The sequence below is a fragment of the Notolepis coatsorum genome (genome assembly GCF_963971535.1).
Source record: "Notolepis coatsorum genome assembly, contig: SCAFFOLD_438, whole genome shotgun sequence".
Taxonomy (NCBI): domain Eukaryota; kingdom Metazoa; phylum Chordata; class Actinopteri; order Aulopiformes; family Paralepididae; genus Notolepis; species Notolepis coatsorum.
This window is the reverse complement of record NW_028170738.1, coordinates 1-20,637: the sequence shown is the minus strand read 5'-3', so window position 1 is coordinate 20,637 and position 20,637 is coordinate 1. Positions and strand designations below refer to the sequence as shown.

The 20,637-nt window shown below is 46.1% G+C and overlaps 1 protein-coding gene across 1 annotated transcript in view; it reads left to right on the top strand.

Annotated features, from left to right (window-relative positions):
* Positions 1-19,332, top strand: part of fgf24 (fibroblast growth factor 24) — a 108,285-nt gene extending 88,953 nt beyond the window's left edge. The window contains exon 5 of the mRNA XM_084339330.1: positions 18,974-19,332. Within this exon, the coding sequence (XP_084195456.1) occupies positions 18,974-19,252 (279 nt within the window). The 3' untranslated portion in view covers positions 19,253-19,332. The remainder of the gene's footprint in view (positions 1-18,973) is intronic.
* The last annotated feature ends 1,305 nt before the right edge of the window (positions 19,333-20,637 follow it).

Genomic DNA, 20,637 nt, shown 5'->3' with positions numbered 1-20,637 from the left:
TTTTCTCTCCCTCACCTCACCGTCTGTTAGAGCTCTGATGGTTTAGCTGCTCTAAGAGCTTGTTTTCTCTCCTCACCGTCTGTTAGAGCTCTGATGGTTTAGCTGCTCTAAGAGCTTGTTTTCTCTCCTCACCGTCTGTTAGAGCTCTGATGGTTTAGCTGCTCTAAGAGCTTGTTTTCTCTCCTCACCGTCTGTTAGAGCTCTGATGGTTTAGCTGCTCTAAGAGCTTGTTTTCTCTCCTCACCGTCTGTTAGAGCTCTGATGGTTTAGCTGCTCTAAGAGCTTGTTTTCTCTCCTCACCTCACCGTCTGTTAGAGCTCTGATGGTTTAGCTGCTCTAAGAGCTTGTTTTCTCTCCTCACCGTCTGTTAGAGCTCTGATGGTTTAGCTGCTCTAAGAGCTTGTTTTCTCTCCTCACCTCACCGTCTGTTAGAGCTCTGATGGTTTAGCTGCTCTAAGAGCTTGTTTTCTCTCCTCACCTCACCGTCTGTTAGAGCTCTGATGGTTTAGCTGCTCTAAGAGCTTGTTTTCTCTCCTCACCTCACCGTCTGTTAGAGCTCTGATGGTTTAGCTGCTCTAAGAGCTTGTTTTCTCTCCTCACCGTCTGTTAGAGCTCTGATGGTTTAGCTGCTCTAAGAGCTTGTTTTCTCTCCCTCACCTCACCGTCTGTTAGAGCTCTGATGGTTTAGCTGCTCTAAGAGCTTGTTTTCTCTCCCTCTCCTCACCGTCTGTTAGAGCTCTGATGGTTTAGCTGCTCTAAGAGCTTGTTTTCTCTCCCTCACCTCACCGTCTGTTAGAGCTCTGATGGTTTAGCTGCTCTAAGAGCTTGTTTTCTCTCCCTCACCTCACCGTCTGTTAGAGCTCTGATGGTTTAGCTGCTCTAAGAGCTTGTTTTCTCTCCCTCACCTCACCGTCTGTTAGAGCTCTGATGGTTTAGCTGCTCTAAGAGCTTGTTTTCTCTCCTCACCTCACCGTCTGTTAGAGCTCTGATGGTTTAGCTGCTCTAAGAGCTTGTTTTCTCTCCCTCACCTCACCGTCTGTTAGAGCTCTGATGGTTTAGCTGCTCTAAGAGCTTGTTTTCTCTCCTCACCGTCTGTTAGAGCTCTGATGGTTTAGCTGCTCTAAGAGCTTGTTTTCTCTCCTCTCCTCACCGTCTGTTAGAGCTCTGATGGTTTAGCTGCTCTAAGAGCTTGTTTTCTCTCCTCACCGTCTGTTAGAGCTCTGATGGTTTAGCTGCTCTAAGAGCTTGTTTTCTCTCCTCACCTCACCGTCTGTTAGAGCTCTGATGGTTTAGCTGCTCTAAGAGCTTGTTTTCTCTCCTCTCCTCACCGTCTGTTAGAGCTCTGATGGTTTAGCTGCTCTAAGAGCTTGTTTTCTCTCCTCACCGTCTGTTAGAGCTCTGATGGTTTAGCTGCTCTAAGAGCTTGTTTTCTCTCCCTCACCGTCTGTTAGAGCTCTGATGGTTTAGCTGCTCTAAGAGCTTGTTTTCTCTCCTCACCTCACCGTCTGTTAGAGCTCTGATGGTTTAGCTGCTCTAAGAGCTTGTTTTCTCTCCCTCACCGTCTGTTAGAGCTCTGATGGTTTAGCTGCTCTAAGAGCTTGTTTTCTCTCCCTCACCTCACCGTCTGTTAGAGCTCTGATGGTTTAGCTGCTCTAAGAGCTTGTTTTCTCTCCTCTCCTCACCGTCTGTTAGAGCTCTGATGGTTTAGCTGCTCTAAGAGCTTGTTTTCTCTCCCTCACCGTCTGTTAGAGCTCTGATGGTTTAGCTGCTCTAAGAGCTTGTTTTCTCTCCTCACCGTCTGTTAGAGCTCTGATGGTTTAGCTGCTCTAAGAGCTTGTTTTCTCTCCTCACCTCACCGTCTGTTAGAGCTCTGATGGTTTAGCTGCTCTAAGAGCTTGTTTTCTCTCCCTCACCGTCTGTTAGAGCTCTGATGGTTTAGCCCATGGGTGGCCAACCTTTTTTGAACCAAGATCTACTTTTTAATTTACCACCTAGCCGAGAGCTACCAGCCAAAATTGTATATTGTAAGCCGTCATTTGAGGCTTTATAAAAGCAGCATATTGAACACAAATCTGTCAGTGCCGAGTCCGACCTCATCTTAAATAACAAACAGCATTGCTTGTTGTAGTTAACAAAGAGAGGCAGAGTTGATTTAGCAAAAAAAGATTTTTTTCTTTTTTTATATAATAACATTTTATTAATCAAGATCTACTTTAAATCAGCCCGCGATCTACCTCGACTGGTTGGGCACCACTGGTTTAGCTGCTCTAAGAGCTTGTTTTCGCTCCCTCACCGTCTGTTAGAGCTCTGATGGAGTAAACCTCTCCAGGACTTAATGATCTAATATTATATCTATATATCTAATATATATTTAGATATCTATATAATCTAAATACGATCTTCATTCTTCAGTTTAGGATCCGGTGTTTGGCTACATCACAAATGTTGCTATGATTTGATTCGGTAACATACGGTATTATCATCATCATCAATTCCAACCTTTATTTATTCTCGAAAGGACAATTGAGGTCATCCTAATTTTCAATGTCGTCGAGACCACAGTCCAGAGTGCCCCACAGCAATTGGTATCAAATGAAAATACAGACAGACTAAAAAACAATGCATACATTGCAGACATAAGAATAGGTATAAAAGACAATACAAGTAGTGCAACGTAAATGTGCAGACTTAAGAATAAGCATAAAATAAGTACAATAAGTACAATGTTGCTCGAACCAGGCATAATGATCAAGCATAGTGTAGCTCGAACTGTGTAACGTTACTGCTACCAGGCATAATGATTAGGGGTGTCCTACGAATTTACGGTATGGGCTTGACGGTGCGGTACATACAGCCATACGAAGAATACGTCTCATACCACTAGGTGAAACTAGTAGGGGTGGAATGGTTCACAAAATCAACGGGTCGGTTCGCATCACGGTTTTCGGTTCGGTTCGATATACGTTGTTTTTTATAAAAAGAAATTATAATAATTTAACACTCTCAAATCTAAACATGCTTCTCATTTATTAAAAAGAAATAATGTTTGGCACACAAAGACCGAACTGACTGAAAAATATAGGCTACAGTATTATTTATTATTTATATTTGTCAAAGTATTAACTTAGTGCAAACAAACAATATGCTCAGCCAGCACTAGACGTTCCTTTCTTTAATATTATAAACAGAAAAAAACAATGTCAACAATGTTTAAATTCCCTGATTGTCAGTTCTTAATGGAAATATTAGTTTTCCGCTTGAAATTAAAGTGCAGTATTAGAAATACAATGAAAGGAATATGGCTGGATTTCTTATCAAAGGGAAAAGTGTCACTGTTAGCCTTCTTGGATGTTGAATAAACGCCTATCATTGTCTTTAAACACCCCGCCTCTCAGACTCCCATTTTCTCCTCTGCTAGCTTGTAGCTACGGTAACATTTCATTGGCTGTATTAGCTGGCGGGCTACCATAGTTAAAACGTGCGTTGTATTGTACAAACTGCTAACGTTATGGCAAGATGTGTGTAGGCCTATGTAATGTTAATGGATATGTTTTTTAAGTCGTAATGAAGATTGATTTATATTGCGCTTGCCATTTACACAAACTGACTAGCACCTGCTGCTGCTGCTGCCTGCAGCCAGCGCTCACCTCTCCCGGCTCCGTGCCAAATGAAGTTTTACATTTTTTTTTGCATCCCCTGAACCGTACAATACATACACGCCCTCGAACCGTGGAGGTTGTGCCGAACGGTGTATGGTTCGAATGCGTATTGTTCCACCCCTAGAAACTAGGGTTGCACATTTTACAAATCTATGCTCAATATCTTTACTTTACTTTACACTGGCTTACATTGATATTTAACGTTGAATATTAAGCTTGTATTGCCAAATTTAGAGGATGAATAAAATGTTGAAGCTTGTAAACGCACGATGACAAGGGGACAGACCAAATTAAATACGTGCACTGACCCTCTGCATTGCAGGCTGTTTCTCCCCTCCTCCCCTCCCCGCCTTACTACAGGTGTCGGGTGTCCCTAAAACAAAACCTTGAATGAATTATATCATGTTTGTAACACAGCAGGGTCATTACAATTTTACAGTTTTCTTTTGTTTTCTTGTTTGCCCAATAATGTTAACCAATGTAAAGACACACACACAGACACACACCAAGTTGGTGTGTCACCAACACACACGCCAACTATCTTCCGCGGACATTCTCTCACAGCTGATCAAGAGAAAAAAAGCAATACATACTTTTCCGGACTGATCATCTGAGCTCCTCTCCAGTTGAACTGCTACTGTGTTTAAATCCAAAATATTGATAAATCCTCTGCCATTGTTGTGTAACATGTCACCTGTTCTCTAGTCTTCAGTCTCGGCTTCAAGTGCAGTTAAATCCTCTCTACAAGTGAAACTAAAACTTAACAAGCCTAAGTTGTTAAGGGGGCAGTAGGCAATTCATTTATTCAGTGGATGCCTGAACACAGAATGACACCAGTATCACTAACTACCAAGGCAAGCCTATAGAAAATTATTCTATTTAATAATAATAATAATAATAATTATTATTATTATAAATAATTAAATATATAATAATAATTATAAATAATTGTTCTGTATCGTTAGTGGCTTAGCTTGGCATCGCCTTCTGCACTATCTCGCGTACGTGCACGCGTACTGAATAAACCACAAATGTACCTCTAATACCAGTATTAGTCTGACCACACCCCTCATCAGCTTACCTTCATAAGCAGGTGTGTGGTCACCTGCTCTCCTCCTTCTCGCTTTCACCACAAGGAAGAGGTGCCTCGGTAGATCCCCACACTTGACACCATGATGGAAGAAATTGGATTAGGAACAGCTTGGGAAACAAGGATACGTTGACATCATATCTTTATTTTCTCTCTCACTATTTTTCGAGAAAATACGGCGATATTGTCTTCGTACTGGAGTGTCTAGAAGATGATGATCATTCTACAAACCCTCCACCGGTTTTCGTATTGGGAGCACGCCGCTGCATGCTTCTCAACTGCAGTTCCTTGCTGTGTTTGTTGGGGTGAAACCTGTCAGGCCACAGCTGAACTGTCGGACATGCCGCTGTTGTGAGGAGCGGTGCGTTCCAGGTTGGGTGAGTAGTGTTTGCTGGCGGGCTCCACTTGTCTGTTAGTGCTATGGGGGCTACTTGACAAAGTTTATGGAAACCGGCCCCAGGCTAGGGTCCTTTGTTTAGCCGTCTAGGCGACAGAAGGCCTTGGTCTGGCGACCATTATAGTTTTAACTAGTGGGCCGCGACCATTGACACTGGTGATCCCTGTGTGTTCTGGACGAGTGGATTCTCTCTGTCACCGTGTTAAGACCCCATCTTTCATATCCAAATGAGAGTATTCCTTCACGAGGGGATATGTGCATGTAATGTGCGATAGCGGCAGATTCATGTTCAAAGTCAGCTATACAGGCCAGTTGGTACTGTGCTGATTCCGCCGGACGTGTTAATGTCACCGTTGTGAAGCGGTGTTGACGTCTTGTTTTCTCTTTTCTCTTAAAAAGTGAGGAGGGTTCAGAACGGCGGCCTGTCTGGGTGAGTGTTATGTCATTGTTTACATGTTCATAGCTTACGGTTAGCCGGTCGGTGGCCTGGCGCGGGGTAGTTTGGCTTCTCGCGCGCCGCCGGGAGCTCGCTCCTGATCGCGTGCGTCGTAGATCGGCGTCCCGCGAGCGGAAGCGATAGCACCCGAACGGTTGGAGCAGCCGTTAGCTTGATGCTATTCTGTTGAACGTGCTTTGATTTTTAACATGTTTTACACTCTTGACCACGACGTCATCCTTGACAGGGGATGTTCGTCGACCCTGCCTGAGCCTAGACGGGGATTGCGTCAACAAAGAGGACTGTAGCGACTGGTGGAGCGGCGACGCTGCCCGGATCGAACAACACGGGACGGCTGTGTTCTACGGTGGCTTGTGACTGCACTTCGCTGATCTGCGTTCCGGGCAGGTACGGGGTTGGCCAGACCTCATAAACACGTCTTCTGGTTTTACCTTGCTAAATGTATTGTGAATAACGGTGTTTTTTCCCAAAACGTGTGTTGTTGCAATGCATTTGAGATACGTTGCGGGTTGTGTGTGAGCTGTTTTTGTCACTAGCAGTTAGCTTCTCCGTGCAGATCGTGATGTATTGATCTGGTTGTTGTGTGAGAAACATCATGGTGTTTATGTGTACCGTGTACTCACTACTAAGGCAACTAACCTATGAAGCTATGCTTGGTGACGAGTGAGTAAAAGAATGTTCTTTCTCAGACTGTAATGACAATGAACAGTGAGTTCACACATTAACAGGTTTTCCTGTTTTGACTGGCCGTATTGAGGGTAAAATAGGAGGATTGTGTTTCCCCCCCCGGTTCCCTGGGGACTGTATCATGGGTGTGGGGTCGTAAAGGGGTGAACTGGTAACCTTTCCTCTCCCCATTGTTCTGTCGGTCAGGGGTACACCCCCTGTCCTTCAAGGTTCCCGTCACGTGGCGGTTCGGCACGTTACGGGGGGGGGGGGGGGGGGGGGGGAGGGAGTTCCTGGTCCCACGGCCTGGTATATTGGGCGTGTGCACCGCAGGAATTCCCCCGCCATAGAGTACGTCACCGTGCGCGTCTCTGGACTTCCGTGTGCTGTTCAGGTCCATGTGATGGATCTGTTTTCAGGGGGGGTGGTCAGGGCTCCTCCTCACCAAGCGCCTACTCAGGCCTTCTGTGAGTTCGGACTCCTTCTTCCATGTGAGGAAGCCTCCATCAGAGTACAGAGCCTTCCTCCTCAGATTGTCAAAGTGAGTGGACCCTCTAGAAGGGTCCTTTTCTATTGTATGTATATTCGATTCAATTCGTTTATTGAGTGTGTATGGGTTCGGTGCCTCTTCCCCGGAGGCCCTAAAACCAGTTTTTTACATGGCTCAAGGTGCAATATATTCTTTTCAATCTGTACAGCTCGCGTGGGAAGTCTCTCTGGGGATCCCCGTCTCTTTCCTATGGGAGGGTGGTGGGATGTAAAAATGTGAACATTTTTTACCCCGGCTGTGTAGACTGGGATACATACTGTTGATGCTTCCTTCTTTCTATTCCAGAAGTGTTGGAGTTGGGGAGTGTCACACCCCTCTTGTCGTTCCCCTGGGCGCCTTGGGGATTCAATGACAGGTCTAAATAGCCTGTTCATTGATGGGGGTGTGTCCCGACGCACGTATAGTGCTAGCTCGCTGTAAACAGGCGATTGACTGGCACGCCTTAGTTGCTTGTGGTTGAAACAGCGTTTTTATAAAGCAACTGAGATGGGGGTTTTTCCTCTTCCGGCGACCACATCCCATGACCTGGGTGGGTTGTCGACGGATTCTCGTTCATGTCTGGGGGATGATGACGGGATGGATCTGAACATATGTAGTGGGGTCTCACGCCCTTGGGGTGGGCCACCAGGCGCGGTTCGTCCCGACGTCTGGGTGGCGCCTTCTTTTCATGTTAAGATCAACACGCATATCTGCCCTTCTCCTGGAGTAGGCATGTCGGCGTGGTTAGGGCACGGGACTGGTTCTGGTCACGCTGGTCCAGATCAGTTGAACCCGTTGTCCGCCGGGGATGCAGATCTGCTGTTCTGGTACCCTGAGGGACTTGGGCTTTTTTCAGGGGGAAAAATGCCAGGTCGGTCTGGGTGTCACAGGGTTAAGCGCTATGGAGACCCTGGTTGGGTATGTTTTTACTCAGCACTGTCGTCATGGCTTACAGCCATGCCATTCTGTACGCGCTCGATCTCGTCGGATCTCGGCCGCTACACAGGTTGGTCCTGGTTAGTACTTGGTTGGGAGACCGCCGGGGAATACCAGGTACGGTGTGCTTAGGGGCTGGTTCTCCATTATTTTTCGCTCCTCTCTCACGCATGGCGAAGAGGGGCCTGTGGGGGTGGTTTTTTGACCTCCTCTGGTGACCCTGTGCTTCCCGTACCGCCAGGCCCGGTCCGAAGTGATGTTTGCGACCCGTAGGCCTGGGTTAACCCTTTTTGGAAACTGAAACACTTGTACTGCGGTATAGCCGGTGTATACCCGCAGGTGTGTTTTGGAGTTTTTTCTTGAGGGGTTATAGGAACAACCACCGCATTGGGTAACACCGAGGTGGTTGATTCCCTGGTGTGTTGGAGCAGTGTCAACTCCCGGGTTCACCGGTTGAGGGTGCCCCTGCACGTTCATGACGTCTGCCAATCGTGTCAGCCTTCTCTGCCTCGACCCCTCTGGGTGGGGGTTGTTAAATGGAGGCTTGGTCATGCAACACCGCCAGCTTACGCTCCTTCCGCCGGGGCGGCTGTGTTCAGCTGTCCCCTCTGGCGCCTGTCTCGTCCGCAGTCTCCAGGCTAGGGTTAACAGCCTGTTGCCTGGTTTTTCCCCGGTGCGCTGCCTGCTTCCGTTGGTTAACCTTTTTTGTGTGCTTACGGCCATGCTGACTGCCTTTTCTGCAGGGTCAGTGTGCCAGGCGGTGTACTATTGGGGGGACGGGGCCCGCTCGGCTTACGGCCATACCGACCTGAACACGCCCGGTCTCGTCCGATCTCGGAAGCTGGGCAGGTTCTGGCCTGGTTGGTTCCGCCTGGGAATACCAGGTGCAGTAACTGAGGGGCCTTTGTCCGAATACGCTGGCGATGTGGGGGGCGGGGCACTACGTGCCCACCTGGTGGGGTCTTGATGCTGGCATCATGGACTTCTCCGGGCCCCCATTCCAGGGAGTCCAGTCCTTTTGGTGGGTCTGGGTCTTCCTTCGTGCTCCGCTGCTACGGCCTTGCCACGGGGTTGGGTTTGCCCTTGACCCCGTGATTCTGGGGGCAGTAACGAGGTTGTTCCTCCGTTCGTTCCCGGGTGGCATGCGGGTTGTGCGTGTGTGTAGTCGTGGGGTCAAGCCACGGTCTGCTCACCCTGTGCGTTGAGTTGCTTGAGTGCCTCTTCGCACGGTCGGGTCCGTCGCCCTCCCGTGACGTCCCTAATAGGGGGGCTACCCTCCATTAGGGGGGGTCGGGGGGGCTCGGCCCTCCCTGTTCTGATGGTTTTGGGGGGCTGTCAGCGGGGTGTATTTGTCAGCCAAGTGGCTCCGCTTGGCCTCCCTTGTGCAGAAGGCGATGCCAAGCTAAGCCACTAACGATACAGAACGTTAGGTTATGACTATAACCAAGTTCTGTTAGTTAGGGGCGATGCTTGGCATCGGACGCCGCTGCAGCCCTTGTCCTCACCTTGTGGTGAAAGCTTGGGAAGGAGGAGAGCAGGTGACCACACACCTGCTTATGAAGGTAAGCTGATGAGGGGTGTGGTCAGACTAATACTGGTATTAGAGGTACATTTGTGGTTTATTCAGTACGCGTGCACGTACGCGAGATAGTGCAGAAGGCGATGCCAAGCATCGCCCCTAACTAACAGAACTTGGTTATAGTCATAACCTAACGTTTCCTGTTGTACCGCACTCGTACCGAACCGTGACCGCAATACCGTGGCTTCTGTGTACCATTACACCCATAATAATGATCAAGCATAGTGTAACTGTAACGTTACTGCTACCAGGTATAATGATCAAGCATAGTGTAACTCTGTGTAACGTTACTGCTACCAGGTATAATGATCAAGCATAGCGTAGCTTTGTGTAACATTACTTAGTACTTGTTGCTCCGCTGCGAAAAACCGTTCATCACTGCATTGTTTATACAACTTGGTTTAATTCAAAAGTATGTTTGTATAACTTTGTATAATGAAATGAGACATTGAGGGGATGTCTGCTGGTTATTCAGCTGCATGTAAGAGTGGTCAGGGACTGAAAAGTGTCTTTTTGGCAACATGTAACATGTATGTGTGTGAGTGTAGCTAATGTGAATGTAGCTAATGTGAGTGTAGCTAATAATGTGAGTGTAGCTAATGTGAGTGTAGCTAATAATGTGAGTGTAGCTAATGTGAGTGTAGCTAATGTTACTGTAGCTAATGTGAGTGTAGCTAATACTGTGAGTGTAGCTAATGTGAGTGTAGCTAATGTTAGTGTAGCTAATGTGAGTGTAGCTAATAATGTTACTGTAGCTAATGTGAGTGTAGCTAATAATGTGAGTGTAGCTAATAATGTGAGTGTAGCTAATGTGAATGTAGCTAATAATGTGACTGTAGCTAATGTGACTGTAGCTAATAATGTGACTGTAGCTAATGTGAGTGTAGCTAATGTGACTGTAGCTAATGTGAGTGTAGCTAATGTGAGTGTAGCTAATAATGTGATTGTAGCTAATGTGAGTGTAGCTAATAATGTGACTGTAGCTAATGTGAGTGTAGCTAATAATGTGAGTGTAGCTAATAATGTGACTGTAGCTAATGTGAGTGTAGCTAATGTGAGTGTAGCTAATGTGACTGTAGCTAATGTGAATGTAGCTAATAATGTGACTGTAGCTAATGTGACTGTAGCTAATAATGTGACTGTAGCTAATGTGAGTGTAGCTAGTGTGAGTGTAGCTAATGATGTGACTGTAGCTAATAATGTGACTGTAGCTAATGTGACTGTAGCTAATGTGAGTGTAGCTAATAATGTGACTGTAGCTAATGTGAGTGTAGCTAATAATGTGAGTGTAGCTAATAATGTGACTGTAGCTAATGTGAGTGTAGCTAATGTGAGTGTAGCTAATGTGACTGTAGCTAATGTGAATGTAGCTAATAATGTGACTGTAGCTAATGTGACTGTAGCTAATAATGTGACTGTAGCTAATGTGAGTGTAGCTAGTGTGAGTGTAGCTAATGATGTGACTGTAGCTAATAATGTGACTGTAGCTAATGTGACTGTAGCTAGTGTGAGTGTAGCTAATGATGTGACTGTAGCTAATAATGTGACTGTAGCTAATGTGACTGTAGCTAATAATGTGACTGTAGCTAATGTGACTGTAGCTAATGTGAGTGTAGCTAATGTTACTGTAGCTAATGTGAGTGTAGCTAATGTGACTGTAGCTAATGTGACTGTAGCTAATGTGAGTGTAGCTAGTGTGAGTGTAGCTAATAATGTGACTGTAGCTAACATGACTGTAGCTAATAATGTGACTGTAGCTAACATGACTGTAGCTAACATGACTGTAGCTAACATGACTGTAACTAATAATGTGCGTGTAGCTAACATGACTGTAGCTAATAATGTGCGTGTAGCTAACATGACTATAGCTAATAATGTGCGTGTAGCTAACATGACTGTAGCTAATAATGTGCGTGTAGCTAACATGACTGTAGCTAACATGACTGTAGCTAATAATGTGCATGTAGCTAACATGACTGTAGCTAACGTGACTGTAGCTATCATGACTGTAGCTAACATGACTGTAGCTAACATGACTGTAGCTAACGTGACTGTAGCTAACATGACTGTAGCTAACGTGACTGTAGCTAACATGACTGTGACTGTAGCTAACATGACTGTAACTAACGTGACTGTAGCTAACATTACTGTAGCTAACATGACTGTAGCTAACATGACTGTAGCTAACATGACTGTAGCTGACTGTAGCTAACATGACTGTAGCTAACATGACTGTAGCTAACGTGACTGTAGCTAATGTGAATGTAGCTAACGTGACTGTAGCTAACATGACTGTAGCTAACGTGACTGTAGCTAACATGACTGTAGCTAACGTGACTGTAGCTAACATGACTATAGCTAACATGACTGTAGCTAACGTGACTGTAGCTAACATGACTGTAGCTAACGTGACTGTAGCTAACATGATTGTAGCTAACGTGACTGTAGCTAACGTGACTGTAGCTAACATGACTGTAGCTAACGTGACTGTAGCTAATGTGACTGTAGCTAACGTGACTGTAGCTAACATGACTGTAGCTAACATGACTGTAGCTAACGTGACTGTAGCTAACGTGACTGTAGCTAACGTGACAGTAGCTAACGTGACTGTAGCTAACGTGACTGTAGCTAACATAACTGTAGCTAACATGACTGTAGCTAATGTGACTGTAGCTAACGTGACTGTAGCTAACATGACTGTATCTAACGTGACTGTAGCTAACGTGACTGTAGCTAACATGACTGTAGCTAACGTGACTGTAGCTAACATGACTGTAGCTAACATGACTGTAGCTAACGTGACTGTAGCTAACATGACTGTAGCTAACATGACTGTAGCTAATGTGACTGTAGCTAACGTGACTGTAGCTAACGTGACTGTAGCTAACGTGACTGTAGCTAACGTGACTGTAGCTAACGTGACTGTAGCTAACGTGACTGTAGCTAACGTGACTGTAGCTAACGTGACTGTAGCTAATAATGTGAGTGTAGCTATCATGAGTGTAGCTAACATGACTGTAGCTAACGTGACTGTAGCTAACATGACTGTAGCTAACATGACTGTAGCTAACATGACTGTAGCTAACGTGACTGTAGCTAACATGACTGTAGCTAACGTGACTGTAGCTAACATGACTGTAGCTAACGTGACTGTAGCTAACATGACTATAGCTAACATGACTGTAGCTAACGTGACTGTAGCTAACATGACTGTAGCTAACGTGACTGTAGCTAACATGATTGTAGCTAACGTGACTGTAGCTAACGTGACTGTAGCTAACATGACTGTAGCTAACGTGACTGTAGCTAACGTGACTGTAGCTAACGTGACTGTAGCTAACGTGACTGTAGCTAATGTGACTGTAGCTAACGTGACTGTAGCTAACATGACTGTAGCTAACATGACTGTAGCTAACGTGACTGTAGCTAACGTGACTGTAGCTAACGTGACAGTAGCTAACGTGACTGTAGCTAACGTGACTGTAGCTAACATAACTGTAGCTAACATGACTATAGCTAACGTGACTGTAGCTAACATGACTGTAGCTAACGTGACTGTAGCTAACGTGACTGTAGCTAACGTGACTGTAGCTAACGTGACTGTAGCTAACGTGACTGTAGCTAATAATGTGAGTGTAGCTATCATGAGTGTAGCTAACATGACTGTAGCTAACGTGACTGTAGCTAACATGACTGTAGCTAACATGACTGTAGCTAACATGACTGTAGCTAACGTGACTGTAGCTAACATGACTGTAGCTAACGTGACTGTAGCTAACATGACTGTAGCTAACGTGACTGTAGCTAACATGACTATAGCTAACATGACTGTAGCTAACGTGACTGTAGCTAACATGACTGTAGCTAACGTGACTGTAGCTAACATGATTGTAGCTAACGTGACTGTAGCTAACGTGACTGTAGCTAACATGACTGTAGCTAACGTGACTGTAGCTAACGTGACTGTAGCTAATGTGACTGTAGCTAACGTGACTGTAGCTAATGTGACTGTAGCTAACGTGACTGTAGCTAACATGACTGTAGCTAACATGACTGTAGCTAACGTGACTGTAGCTAACGTGACTGTAGCTAACGTGACAGTAGCTAACGTGACTGTAGCTAACGTGACTGTAGCTAACATAACTGTAGCTAACATGACTGTAGCTAATGTGACTGTAGCTAACGTGACTGTAGCTAACATGACTGTATCTAACGTGACTGTAGCTAACGTGACTGTAGCTAACATGACTGTAGCTAACGTGACTGTAGCTAACATGACTGTAGCTAACATGACTGTAGCTAACGTGACTGTAGCTAACATGACTGTAGCTAACATGACTGTAGCTAATGTGACTGTAGCTAACGTGACTGTAGCTAACGTGACTGTAGCTAACGTGACTGTAGCTAACGTGACTGTAGCTAACATGACTGTAGCTAACGTGACTGTAGCTAACGTGACTGTAGCTAACGTGACTGTAGCTAACGTGACTGTAGCTAATAATGTGAGTGTAGCTATCATGAGTGTAGCTAACATGACTGTAGCTAACGTGACTGTAGCTAACATGACTGTAGCTAACATGACTGTAGCTAACATGACTGTAGCTAACGTGACTGTAGCTAACATGACTGTAGCTAACGTGACTGTAGCTAACATGACTGTGACTGTAGCTAACATGACTGTAACTAACGTGACTGTAGCTAACATTACTGTAGCTAACATGACTGTAGCTAACATGACTGTAGCTAACATGACTGTAGCTGACTGTAGCTAACATGACTGTAGCTAACATGACTGTAGCTAACGTGACTGTAGCTAACGTGACTGTAGCTAACGTGACTGTAGCTAACATGACTGTAGCTAACGTGACTGTAGCTAACATGACTGTAGCTAACGTGACTGTAGCTAACATGACTGTAGCTAACATGACTGTAGCTAACGTGACTGTAGCTAACATGACTGTAGCTAACGTGACTGTAGCTAACATGATTGTAGCTAACGTGACTGTAGCTAACGTGACTGTAGCTAACATGACTGTAGCTAACGTGACTGTAGCTAACGTGACTGTAGCTAACGTGACTGTAGCTAACGTGACTGTAGCTAATGTGACTGTAGCTAACGTGACTGTAGCTAACATGACTGTAGCTAACATGACTGTAGCTAACGTGACTGTAGCTAAGGTGACTGTAGCTAACATGACTGTAGCTAACGTGACTGTAGCTAACGTGACTGTAGCTAATGTGACTGTAGCTAACATAACTGTAGCTAACATGACTGTAGCTAACGTGACTGTAGCTAACGTGACTGTAGCTAACATGACTGTAGCTAACGTGACTGTAGCTAACGTGACTGTAGCTAACATGACTGTAGCTAACGTGACTGTAGCTAACATGACTGTAGCTAACATGACTGTAGCTAACGTGACTGTAGCTAACATGACTGTAGCTAACATGACTGTAGCTAATGTGACTGTAGCTAACGTGACTGTAGCTAACGTGACTGTAGCTAACGTGACTGTAGCTAATGTGACTGTAGCTAACATGACTGTAGCTAACGTGACTGTAGCTAACGTGACTGTAGCTAACGTGACTGTAGCTAACGTGACTGTAGCTAACATGACTGTAGCTAATAATGTGACTGTAGCTATCATGAGTGTAGCTAACATGACTGTAGCTAACGTGACTGTAGCTAACGTGACTGTAGCTAATAATGTGAGTGTAGCTAACATGAGTGTAGCTAACATGACTGTAGCTAACATGACTGTAGCTAACGTGACTGTAGCTAACATGACTGTAGCTAACATGACTGTAGCTAACGTGACTGTAGCTAACATGACTGTAGCTAACATGACTGTAGCTAACATGACTGTAGCTAACGTGACTGTAGCTAACATGACTGTAGCTAACATGACTGTAGCTAACATGACTGTAGCTAACGTGACTGTAGCTAACATGACTGTAGCTAACATGACTGTAGCTAATGTGCTGTAGCTAACATGACTGTAGCTAACGTGTAGCTAACCTGTAGCTAACATGACTGTAGCTAACATAAATGTAGCTAACGTGACTGTAGCTAACGTGACTGTAGCTAACCTGTAGCTAACGTGACTGTAGTTAACGTGACTGTAGCTAACCTGTAGCTAACGTGACTGTAGCTAACATGACTGTAGCTAATGTGACTGTAGCTAACGTGACTGTAGCTAACATGACTGTAGCTAACGTGACTGTAGCTAACGTGACTGTAGCTAACATGACTGTAGCTAACGTGACTGTAGCTAACATGACTGTAGCTAACGTGACTGTAGCTAACATGACTGTAGCTAACATGACTGTAGCTAACATGACTGTAGCTAACGTGACTGTAGCTAACGTGACTGTAGCTAACGTGACTGTAGCTAACGTGACTGTAGCTAATGTGACTGTAGCTAACGTGACTGTAGCTAACATGACTGTAGCTAACCTGTAGCTAACGTGACTGTAGCTAATGTGACTGTAGCTAACGTGACTGTAGCTAACATGACTAGCTAACATGACTGTAGCTAACGTGACTGTAGCTAACATGACTGTAGCTAACCTGCAGCTAACGTGACTGTAGCTAACATGACTGTAGCTAACATGACTGTAGCTAACGTGACTGTAGCTAACATGACTGTAGCTAACATGACTGTAGCTAACATGACTGTAGCTAACGTGACTGTAGCTAACGTGACTGTAGCTAACATGACTGTAGCTAACATGACTGTAGCTAACGTGACTGTAGCTAACATGACTGTAGCTAACGTGACTGTAGCTAACGTGACTGTAGCTAACGTGACTGTAGCTAACATGACTGTAGCTAACGTGACTGTAGCTAACATGACTGTAGCTAATAATGTGAGTGTAGCTAACATGAGTGTAGCTAACGTGACTGTAGCTAACATGACTGTAGCTAACATGACTGTAGCTAACATGACTGTAGCTAACGTGACTGTAGCTAACGTGACTGTAGCTAACATGACTGTAGCTAACGTGACTGTAGCTAACATGACTGTAGCTAACCTGTAGCTAACATGACTGTAGCTAACGTGACTGTAGCTAACGTGACGTAGCTAACGTGACTGTAGCTAACGTGACTGTAGCTAACGTGACTGTAGCTAATGTGACTGTAGCTAACGTGACTGTAGCTAACATGACTGTAGCTAACCTGTAGCTAACGTGACTGTAGCTAATGTGACTGTAGCTAACGTGACTGTAGCTAACATGACTAGCTAACATGACTGTAGCTAACGTGACTGTAGCTAACATGACTGTAGCTAACCTGCAGCTAACGTGACTGTAGCTAACATGACTGTAGCTAACATGACTGTAGCTAACGTGACTGTAGCTAACATGACTGTAGCTAACATGACTGTAGCTAACATGACTGTAGCTAACGTGACTGTAGCTAACGTGACTGTAGCTAACATGACTGTAGCTAACATGACTGTAGCTAACGTGACTGTAGCTAACATGACTGTAGCTAACGTGACTGTAGCTAACGTGACTGTAGCTAACGTGACTGTAGCTAACATGACTGTAGCTAACGTGACTGTAGCTAACATGACTGTAGCTAATAATGTGAGTGTAGCTAACATGAGTGTAGCTAACGTGACTGTAGCTAACATGACTGTAGCTAACATGACTGTAGCTAACATGACTGTAGCTAACGTGACTGTAGCTAACGTGACTGTAGCTAACATGACTGTAGCTAACGTGACTGTAGCTAACATGACTGTAGCTAACCTGTAGCTAACGTGACTGTAGCTAACGTGACTGTAGCTAATAATGTGAGTGAAGCTAACATGAGTGTAGCTAACGTGACTGTAGCTAACATGAGTGTAGCTAACGTGACTGTAGCTAACATGACTGTAGCTAACATGACTGTAGCTAACATGACTGTAGCTAACGTGACTGTAGCTAACGTGACTGTAGCTAACATGACTGTAGCTAACGTGACTGTAGCTAACATGACTGTAGCTAACCTGTAGCTAACATGACTGTAGCTAACGTGACTGTAGCTAACGTGACTGTAGCTAACGTGACTGTAGCTAACGTGACTGTAGCTAATGTGACTGTAGCTAACGTGACTGTAGCTAACATGACTGTAGCTAACCTGTAGCTAACGTGACTGTAGCTAATGTGACTGTAGCTAACGTGACTGTAGCTAACATGACTAGCTAACATGACTGTAGCTAACGTGACTGTAGCTAACATGACTGTAGCTAACCTGCAGCTAACGTGACTGTAGCTAACATGACTGTAGCTAACATGACTGTAGCTAACGTGACTGTAGCTAACATGACTGTAGCTAACATGACTGTAGCTAACGTGACTGTAGCTAACGTGACTGTAGCTAACATGACTGTAGCTAACATGACTGTAGCTAACGTGACTGTAGCTAACATGACTGTAGCTAACGTGACTGTAGCTAACGTGACTGTAGCTAACGTGACTGTAGCTAACATGACTGTAGCTAACGTGACTGTAGCTAACATGACTGTAGCTAATAATGTGAGTGTAGCTAACATGAGTGTAGCTAACGTGACTGTAGCTAACATGACTGTAGCTAACATGACTGTAGCTAACATGACTGTAGCTAACGTGACTGTAGCTAACGTGACTGTAGCTAACATGACTGTAGCTAACGTGACTGTAGCTAACATGACTGTAGCTAACCTGTAGCTAACGTGACTGTAGCTAACGTGACTGTAGCTAACATGACTGTAGCTAACATGACTGTAGCTAACGTGACTGTAGCTAACATGACTGTAGCTAACATGACTGTAGCTAACGTGACTGTAGCTAACATGACTGTAGCTAACGTGACTGTAGCTAACGTGACTGTAGCTAACGTGACTGTAGCTAACATGACTGTAGCTAACGTGACTGTAGCTAACATGACTGTAGCTAATAATGTGAGTGTAGCTAACATGAGTGTAGCTAACGTGACTGTAGCTAACATGACTGTAGCTAACATGACTGTAGCTAACATGACTGTAGCTAACGTGACTGTAGCTAACGTGACTGTAGCTAACATGACTGTAGCTAACGTGACTGTAGCTAACATGACTGTAGCTAACCTGTAGCTAACGTGACTGTAGCTAACGTGACTGTAGCTAATAATGTGAGTGAAGCTAACATGAGTGTAGCTAACGTGACTGTAGCTAACATGACTGTAGCTAACATGACTGTAGCTAACATGACTGTAGCTAACGTGACTGTAGCTAACATGACTGTAGCTAACGTGACTGTAGCTAACGTGACTGTAGCAAACATGACTGTAGCTAACGTGCCTGTAGCTAACGTGACTGTAGCTAACGTGACTGTAGCTAACGTGACTGTAGCTAACATGACTGTAGCTAACGTGACTGTAGCTAACATGACTGTAGCTAACGTGCCTGTAGCTAACATGACTGTAGCTAATGTGACTGTAGCTAACATGACTGTAGCTAACGTGACTGTAGCTAACGTGACTGTAGCTAACGTGACTGTAGCTAACGTGACTGTAGCTAACATGACTGTAGCTAACGTGACTGTAGCTAACGTGACTGTAGCTAACGTGCCTGTAGCTAACATGACTGTAGCTAACGTGCCTGTAGCTAACGTGACTGTAGCTAACATGACCTTTCTCTCCCCCTCTCGCAGCCTGATGGGAGGAAGCAGGAGTGCGTGTTTGTGGAGGAGTTCTTGGAGAACAACTACACGGCGCTGGTGTCGGCCAAGTACAAGGGCTGGTACCTGGGCTTCAACCGGAAGGGGCGGCCCAAGAAGGGCTCGCGCACCACGCAGACGCAGCAGGAGGTGCACTTCATGAAGCGCCACCCGAAGGGCAAGGTGGACCCGCTGGAGGAGTTCCGCTTCACCACGGTCACCAAGCGGACACGCAGGGCGCGGCGGCTGAAGCCCCACCCGAGGAGGAACTGACCGCACAGGAGGGCCGGCGCCTGAAGCCCCCCCCCACCCCCCCGGGGAGGAACTGACCGCACGGGAGGGCCGGCGCCTGAAGCTCCCCCCCCACCCCCCGGGGAGGAACTGACCGCACGGGAGGGCCGGCGCCTGAAGCTCCCCCCCCCCCGAGGAGGAACTGACCGCACGGGAGGGCCGGCGCCTGAAGCTCCCCCCCCCCGAGGAGGAACTGACCGCACGGGAGGGCCGGCGCCTGAAGCTCCCCCCCCCCCCCCCCCGAGGAACTGACCTTACAGGAGGGGCGGCGCCTGAAGCCCCCCCCCCCCCCCCCGAGGAACTGACCTCACAGGAGGGGCGGTGCCTGAAGCCCCCCCCCTCGAGGAACTGACCGCCCACCGGAGGCCTCTGTCATACAGTAGGGATGGACCCTGTCTGTGAGACCCCCCTGATGGACCCTGTCTGTGAGACCCCCTTGATGGACCCTGTCTGTGAGACCCCCCCCCTGCGCACCACATGGGGCCGTGGGGGAGAGTTCCCCCCCAGAGCTTGGCCATGTCCGCTTTTTCCTTGCGCGATTTTGCGCGCCGCGTGGGAGCAAATTCGAGACACAAAAAGGTGTCCCACGGTCTCCTCTATGGCCGGGAATATTTTCACGCGGAACGGAATCACGCGGCGCCCGTGGCACACTTTTCCGTTTCGGCGAGTTTATTGACCCTTTCCTTTTCTAAGCGTTTTCGGGGCTACATGTGAATGGGGGGGGGTTTCAGGGCGCGGTGCCTGAACCCCCCCCGAGGAACTGACCGCACGGGAGGGGCGGTGCCTGAAGCCCCCCCCCCGAGGAGGAACTGACGGGACAACTTGGACAGCACTATTATCTGTTGGGGGGGGGGGGGGATCTCAAGCCTCTTGCCTTAAAGGAAAAAAGAAAATCACCTTAAAAGACTTATATTTGTGTAAAAGAACGACAAAAAAAATTCAAAGATGTTTTATTTTTGTATTTTTCAGGAACCGCTGAATTATCTCTGAGAAAAAAAACGTGTGGAAATTTTTCTGGGTTTATACAGTATAATAACATCATTGTGTCTTTAGACGTGTTTGTTATGTTATTTATATACTGGATCAACTGAGGACCTGAAACTAAACAAAGGTTGTCCTCAGCTACTTCTGTCTGTCCGTCTGTCTGTCTGTCTGTCTGTCTGTCTGTCTGTCTGTCTGTCTGTCTGTCTGTCTGTCTGTCTGTCTGTCTGTCTGTCTGTCTGTCTGTCTGTCTTGACGATGAGGGGGGTTGAAACCATGAGGCGATGATGCAATGTTATAAAAACCATCCATGAGACGTTAATTGGAATACCTGTTGCCCCCGACAACACGGAGCCCATACTGTCCACTGGAATCAGACACCAAGG